At 44.1% G+C, this 8,756-nt stretch overlaps 1 protein-coding gene across 1 annotated transcript; it reads right to left on the bottom strand.

Moving 5' to 3' along the window:
* Positions 1-455: 455 nt before the first annotated feature.
* On the bottom strand, positions 456-8,022 carry CHST12 (carbohydrate sulfotransferase 12). The gene is made up of 2 exons (XM_075286088.1): positions 7,857-8,022; positions 456-2,110 (listed from the first exon to the last, which is right to left on the bottom strand). The coding sequence occupies exon 2, from the start codon at positions 2,064-2,066 to the stop codon at positions 762-764; it is 1,305 nt and encodes a 434-aa protein (XP_075142189.1). The 5' UTR covers positions 2,067-2,110; positions 7,857-8,022; the 3' UTR covers positions 456-761.
* Between the last annotated feature and the right edge of the window lie 734 nt (positions 8,023-8,756).

Raw genomic sequence — 8,756 nt, forward strand, 5'->3', positions numbered from 1 at the left:
AAAAAAAAAAAAAAGGAACAAAAAACTGATTCATCTGTAACTGGTGAAGCATCAAAACCTGATGGGCCAAAAGTCAAGCAATGATGAAACCTGCAGACGTTGCGGTTTCTGTGTCATCATTTAACGGTTTCTATTGTTCACTGTAAGAACTTATCAAGATGACTTGTTGGTTTATCGATAGTAGAAAACCACAAAGGTCTTATCTTAATATCGCAATGAGCTGTAGCAAACGACAAACTCAGCTCTGCGTTACCTATATACACAGATAGAGAGTCCACACCACCCCTCCCCCCTGAGCACATGTAATGGTCACCCCCATATTACACAGGATATATGTACCGGGGTTACCCCGAACTGGGTATTATAGGACTCTATGAACCACAAGAAGAGCATCGCTTTACCAGCCAAGCCTTTACTCAGTCCAGTCCTCATACGACACGGTATTAAATACTTTAAATAATATATTAATTTATAAAATAACAGTAAAAAGCATTTCGGGGACTGCTCCTGAGAAAGTAGAATTGCAAAGACATTTTTTTTTGTTTGTTTTTTTATACATTTACTCTCTAAAAGTGGAATTTTAAAAAAAATATCCTTCTTAAAAATGCATCCAGGTAAAGAAATCCCAACTCTGGGCGGACCTCGGCCTCTCGTAGCCCACGAAACGGAGAGTAGAGAAAGGTGTAGAAAAGAGGGGCCATTCCAGGGAACGCAGCAGGTGAGAGTTCATTTTTGGTATTTTAGATCAGTTTTTATTTTTTTTAAACTTTTAATATGTTTTCGGGTTTGGGGTATCCAAAAAGAACAAAATCGGGCTCGTATAATTTGTAGAGTTTTTGCCTCCATTCTAGAGGGATCTTGGAAAACCAGTCTTCCTCCCAACTACTGGCAGTCCTGTTCCTGTAACTGGGAGGAAACTGGAAGAGGGAATCGAGGTTCAATTGTCTTAGGAGCTGAGCGGCGTCTTCGTCGAGGGTCTCCAACTTCCCGATAAAGTCATAATCGATCTGACACGGGTGGCAGAGACGATACACTTGACGCCAATGCTCATTAAAAGGCTTCTGTTCTTCAGTCCGGGCGTCTAAAAGGTACTGGATGAACTGAGAAAAGGATGGTTTTGCCCCAGAAGAGAACGCTTCTCCCGCCGACGGGGGGACGTTGGTCCAGTTGGAGAATCGGGTTAAGATGGGTATCGCGAAGCTCTTGTAGAAGTCTTCGTTTTCTAGCTCAAACTTGCTGCGGAAAGCAGAGATAAGACGCACGAAGGGATCGCGGACGAATAAAAATTTGGTGTACTTTTTTAACTTAATCTTCATCATGTGTCGGGAGAACTTTCCGTATCTTCTCCAGAACTTGTTAAACGTGAGATGACTACTAGAGTTGTGGACGTCCTCGCGGAGGATCTCCAGGGGATCTTGATACGGGACTCCTTTCTTGTTTAAAAGACTCTCGCTCAACACGATCATGACCCGTTTCCAGTTGGTGCAGGCCACTTTCGGCACGTAGCAATAAATAATGCCGTGGCGATCGTCTACGATGAGGTGATCCAGCTCTTTGTTTGGAATGTCATCGAAATCCCGGTCCTTGGTAGGAAAATGAAAACTGGAATTAGCACAGAAGCTGCGTAAGTTAAACTTTCTTTCCTCCTGGATTAATTCATGATCTAAGACGCTCTCCTCCAGTTTGGTCTTGGAGGACCAGTCGTAACCTCTTACGTTTTCTTCGAAGCTATTCACACCTCCTGGTTGGGCCAAGATCTCCCCCTTTGTGCTTGGCCTCACGTTTTTCGTTGTAGCAGAGTTAAGAAAACTATCTAAAAACCTGTCCACGTCTGAAAGACCATTGTCTTCCGTGGCTGAGATATCAGAAGGATGCTCGGCACTTAGATACGTTGGAAGAGACTTGGAGAAGGACGTATGGTGGTTAAAATTTGCCGTCCCAACATTGTCCCAATAAACGATGATTAAAAGGACCATAAAAGCCGAGCCGAGGACCACCAGCAAGCAGAAGAGACGTGACTTGGTCATTCTTCTCCGATTGTCTAAAAATTTGCTCAGAGACCTCATGAAATGGTTCCTCCTAACTCCATACCGAGGCAGTTTGGATAATCCTAAAACAAAAACAAATGAGATGTTAGAATTATTTCTTAAAGGATGTTCCAAAGGTTTTGCATTACGCGAATAAATCTGCAATAACAAGGGTCGCTGTTCTGGTTAGGGACCTCCATGTTGCTTATCTTTACAGGCTGCTGCACATATTTGGTGTGACCTTTGCCATTTGGAGGAGGAGTCCTGGAAGTGATGATCTCATATAGCCCTGATCTCATCATCGTCCAGTCTGTCTGGGATGACATGAAGAGACAGACGGATTGGAGCAAGCAACATCCACAGAAGATCTGTGCTTCGTTCTCCAAGATGGCGGCGGGAACAACTTCCCTTGCCAAAAACCATCTGCAAGAACTGATGGAAGGGCAAAGGGCAAAAATCACACCGAATACTGATTAGATTTACTGCAAGTGTGAGCGATAGAGGACAGAGATTATAACCCCATTCTCCGAGAAAGCCGTATACAAGGTAATATTACAACTACGGACAGGCACGTTTCATCAGGGGCTAAGTAGACAATAAAGTAATAAAGTAGGTGGATGTGCAGGAGCAGCGACATCGTAGAGATTGGGTGGATTTGCAAGAATCTGCGAGGACTACGGCGACCCTCTCCACGTGTCGCATCGCTTACCTTGTACAGAAGAAAGCACAAAAAGTCATTCCCTTCCCTATATAACCTGTCCAGACAATGCAAACTCAGACCCAAGTGACATTCCCATTGGAGCCGCGCCACAGGTCTGTCAGCGGTGCTGGAAACGCTACAATCGTCTTCCCCGCCATGGCTGACAACACGAAACAATAGACTGCAGTCACTCACGAACAAGGAGGTATTGTATAAGAAAGCTCAGGATTCTCAAGTTATCTACTGTGTAAAGGTAAACGAGAGATAATAAAATGCCAGGAGGAGATGCTGAGGAACAAAGCTCTGTGCTGGCAGGAACGTAGTGTGACATTAAGACAATATTCGCACTGTTACAGTATCAGGATAGTAAATAGGGCGGATTCTTAAAATACAAGATAGCAAGTTGTAACTAGTCTAGTGCAGGGGGTAGGGGACGGGGCGTGGATATGTAGGTCCAACAAGACTAGACAATGCAAAAGGAAAGGGTTAACAATGGGGGATAGAGACATCCCCGACTATATGATGTATAGGAGAAGCCACAAGTAGCATGCGGTGAGGATCTGACATACGTGAGTTACGTCATTATATAGTAAATGCCCAGATCCAAGGCAGCTACAGACACAATAACCCAGGCATTAAAGGGAGTCAGTGCTTGCATATTCACTTAAAGGGAACCTACCTCTAATAGATTCATTTGCATATCACGTAATAACCGTTCGTTGTAATATTGCTCTGTTATTCCTCCTGGAAAAGCACAAATAACCTAATACCATCTAATCTGTCCCTACTCAGCACTGATCACCAGCCCTATAACCAAAGAGCCGTCCTGCTGCAGATACTAGTAAGTATTCACATTGTGTACCGACGTCACACTTTATAGGACACACGTACACATGACTTACACCAGTAAAATACTACGCTGGAGCACAAAAAAGGGAAGCAGTGATGCAAAAAAACGTGCAAAAAAATAAGAGGAGCTATCCAAGGCTGAAGCTGAACCTTGTGAAAGGTGACAAGAATGAAATCACCGAGATAATATTTTAGACAAAGGGTTAATAGGAGCAAATTAGGCCTGAAATTAAGACATCTGGATTCTCCCAAGAAAGTTTGCCTTTGGGTAAGGAATGGAAATCAACAGCAAGTGAAAGGGGTTCCCCAGACTCAATGACTAAGAAGGCCTTGTCGCCGTGGCTTTTCCCGCAGTGGACCTCTACGTGGAGCCTAAGCCTTAAAGGAATTCCATAAAATTAGAAAAACAGCGCCCCAATGGGCGTAATCCGGTATTACAATGTGACCCCATTGAAGTGAGCTCCAATACCAGATATAGATTGTGAAAAAAAGAAGCCGCCATGTTTTTCTAATCCCCTGCAACCCCTTTAAAGTTTTTACGACAAGTGTGCGCCTTGTAAAACCGCCAGAGATTCATTTGGGTGACTTAGTCAATCTGTTGTGTAAGTGGAGACAGAATTACCAGCTAGGCCGTCTCCTTGTAAGAAAACTATAAAGCAGCACAACTATTTCTAGAACATTCCCGTAACGCATCCCTTTTATGTCAGGCAATTATTTCATAAGCCTCTCGTTTCTGCAGTTTTGCAGCTTGTAAGGAAAAATCACAGGAGAAAGCGGAGAATCCCTGGTGGGCTTGTGCTAATATAAAGGAGCCAATCTGAACAAGGCCGAGCAGGGAACATATATTAGGCTTCATTTACTGTGACTTTTGCAATTGTATAAAATAAAAGAGTGGAAATTTTTTTTTTGCACAAGATACGTAGCACAGCAAGGGGTGGCCCTGTCAGATTTATCATCATTTATGCCAATTTTTCGGTGCAAATGATGCTAGAAATCTACACCAGCAGAATTCCGTGCAGGCGCAGTCTCTGGAGGACGAGCCTAAGTTATATTGAGGAGCCTAGTCATAACTTAGGCGCAGACCCCGGCAGGGATTATGAAAACTGGTGTCAAAAACCCCGGGCTTGACAAATCTGTCCCATTGTTTTTAAAGGGATCCTATCATTAAAACTAAATTTTTTCTGCCTATCACGTAGGAATAGCCTTAAGAAAGTCTATTCGTCCCCTACCTTTAGATGTTTTCTCCGCGCCGCCGTTCGTTATATAATCCAGTTTATGTCAGTATGCACATGTTTCTCTTGCAGCACTGGGTGCGGTCCTCAGCACTCAAACAGCACTGGGGGCGTGCCCAATGCTGCGAGAGAACTCTCCAGCGTCACCTCCATCTTCTTCAGGAACGGCCTCTCTTCACGTCTTCTTCCGGCGATGACTTCAAACTTCTTGTCCTCAGGCAAAGCCGACTGCGCATACCTGTTGGCCACAAGAAAATGGCCGCTTACACAGTATTGTAAGAGGCCATTTTTTCGTGGTTGGCAGGCATGTGCAGTCGGCTGCCCGAGGCCTAGAAGTTTGAAGCCAGCGCCAGAAGAAGATGCGAAGAGAGTTCTCTTGCAGCATTGGGGATGCCCCGGGTGCTGTTTGAGCTCTGGGGCCCGTCCCCAGGGCTGCAAGAGAACTCATTTACATACCGATGAAAATGGGATTATATACCGAACGGCGGCGCAGAGAAGACATCTAAAGGTAGGAGACGAATAGACTTTCTTAAGGCTATTCTTATGTGGTAGGCAGAAAAAATTGAGTGGATCCCTTTAATTATGTTAGGCTCAGACAAAACCCAAAAAGTCAGCTAGTCAATACCCTTTGAAACTTTTTGGCCTGGTTTTTAATCTATGGCACTGTTTTTCCTACGGCTTTTTTTTTAACTTGCTGAAAATTTTCTTAAATTTTGAGTAATTGGACCCCACACCGATTTGTGCATGAGGCCTTGGGCTCAGTTCACCTCTACATTGTTTATGCCATTCTTCTTCTTCCGTACAGGATTGTGAGAAAGATGGGTGGAGGTTAACCCTAGAAGAGCAAGCCGTTGCATTCTGCTTGCGTTTCTACTTTGTATCTGTACTAAGGAGAGGCTCTGATGTCACGAGGGACTGGGAAGGGTTTACACCAAGGCAACGGGTTCAGCAAAATGTTGGATCGATTTCATCCACTCAAAACAGAAACACATGTGCACACGGAGGATTCTGCCGTTATCGCTGCCAGGTTTACTGGAAAAGGCCAAATTTCCAAGAAAATGGCTATAGACGTCCACAGATACACAAGTTTTACAGCTACAAAGTATCACGTGTCCGGAGCGACTCAAAGTCCGGAACCAACAAATTTCTTCGAGACATTAGACCTCACCAGGGCTGGTGCAAACAAGTTACCAGCTAAAAACACCACCGGGCTCCGGGGCTGATCAGCCGCTGGAGAGGTGCCAGCCTGGCCCTACACATCACTGGGGTTGGCCCCGCAGCAGCCACAATGGAGCTTTCTAACATACTGCTATTGCCATTGGTAAGATCGGGACATGTAGGTCTCACTTTTTGGCTTACATAATGTCCAGCGTTTGCCAAAAACAAGTCAAATTTGCAGGGACAGTTTATGAATATTTAGGACAAACCCCCCCAAAGATAGATGGGGGTATGAAGTTCTAGCAGTGCCCCGGTCATTGTGAATTGGGTTTCGCAGTCAAGCCCTCTATTCCCCAGTAGTCACTGCAGGTCCTAGATTTCCCCTTCCTATAGTGACCCCCAGGACTAAAAACCCTGCACACCCCTACTGGGGAATAACACCCCCTCATATGACGGACGCCGTACCCCGAGATAATAGGAGAGCAGCAGGACTTGTCTCTATACTGGGCGGCATCCATAGTCTCACCCCACAGCACGTGGCCGTCACATACTGAACCAAAACTCTACAATAGTCATTCCTCCAATCCATAGGTAGGACAAGCAGCTTACATGTAAAGCTCATATATACTACACACACATATATACAGTATATGTATACATATATATACACACACACATACATAGTATATATACACACACATATATATATAGATAGATACACACACACATACTGAACCACTGGCTCCAAAACTCTACAATAGTCATTCCTCCAATCCATAGGTAGAAGAGATCTGCACAAGCAGCTTAGATATAAAAATCACATATACCACACACATATATATAGTATATGTATACATATATATACACACACACATACATAGTATATATACACACATATATATAGATAGATACACACACACATACTGAACCGCTGGCTCCAAAACTCTACAATAGTCATTTCTGCAATCCATAGGTAGAAGAGATCTGCACAAGCAGTTTAGATGCTGTGTGTGTGTGTATATATATATATATATATATATATATATATATGTGCGTGTAGTGTATATATATATATATATATATATATATATATGTGTGTGTGTGTGCGTGTGTATATATATATATATATATACACGCACACACACACACATATATATATATACACACATACATACATATACAGTATATATACACACACACACATATATATATATATACTACACACACATACATATATTACAACATTACGGATGTAAACAGTGACATGGGTGGTATACAGATAAATCTCAGACACGTGTGGGTATACAGTATATACAGTATATATGTAGTGCACACATATAAGTAGTCTTATTGTCTGCAGTGTATAGGTATATCAGGTCCGTATATCATATTTACATGCCACAAGTACATAAAGAACACATACAGCGACTATACGTAAATACCCCACCATACCGTCAGTATATACATACAGTACACGCATACAGAATCATACAAGGAGTATATAGATATAATAAACACACATATGAAGACCTATAGCAGGTATATACATACAGGGCACACATATAGAGGTAGTATATATATATATTCTCAGTCAGGATATACAGTCAGTATATCCATAGAGTGATTATACAGTCAGTATATACATATAGTGATTATATACAGTCAGTATATACATACAGTCCATCTCTATGGCCATATATACTGTACATGCATCTCCTATAGCCGCTTTCTTTGTAGCCTTCACATTTAACCCCTTCAGCGCTGACACGATCGCTCCCGCCGTTATGTCACAGCCCTGAGGCAGCTCCCCCGTACCCAGGCCCCTGCCACAGAGGGGTCTCTGATCGCGATAGTGTAACCAGAGCCGTCATTGGTCATGATATACTGCACCTTAGCGGCCAGCGGGATGTCTTTCTATCGCGACACACGCTCCATGTTGTCTCCCTGCTGCACTTGGTCGCCGACATGAGGCCAGAGACAGCAGCAGCAGCCGCTACCCAGCCAGCTCAGCCCGGATCCCCAGCCCTCCACACACACACAGCCTCCCCATCCCCACAGAGCCGGGGACCGCAGCGCCGCCCACTGCCTCAGGACCAGAGAGGAGGCGCGCACCACGTGACTGCCGGCGGCCGCCATCATTCTTGTGGGCAGTGAGGGCATGCCTGTGTACAGAGGGACTGGACATCGCGGTCAGGTTTTACTTTATCTCTTATTGTGCAAACAAAAATCATAAAAATTAACCTGAACCTCTAATTTAAAGGGACATATTAGGGGGGCTGCTTGAATAGCAATTCCCAAGTATAATGTGATGATGGGAGTTGTAGTTCTGCCATCGGTTTGACGCCATTGGCTTAGAACGCCGCCGTATATTCTGTAAGAGGGATACAAAACAGACTGTCATACAGAGCATGATGGGAGTTGTAGTTCTGTAACATGTGGAGGAAACAAAGATTGGAGAGGACTCCCGCCATCATGGGTGGCGACTTTGGCCGTGGCGAGGCTAACCATCACCATGTTGCACTATGACTCCGTAGGAAGGCTCCCTTATACTATATATATGACAGTCTATGGACAGTCGCCACCTCTGCCATTTCCAAGATGTAAATTGACAAGTCCACACTAAGCACCGGCCCGTCACATCGTTGTCCACAGACATGTGAACCTAAGTGTCCATTGATCCTGTCATCCTCCTCCGAGATGCGATGTGGCGCCAGAATTTACAGATGACACTACGGGACAGATCATAGAGAAGGCAAATGCAACACTATATGAACAACTCTGATGCTATTG

Source organism: Leptodactylus fuscus, chromosome 8, assembly GCF_031893055.1.
Source record: "Leptodactylus fuscus isolate aLepFus1 chromosome 8, aLepFus1.hap2, whole genome shotgun sequence".
NCBI classification, from domain to species: Eukaryota; Metazoa; Chordata; class Amphibia; order Anura; family Leptodactylidae; genus Leptodactylus; species Leptodactylus fuscus.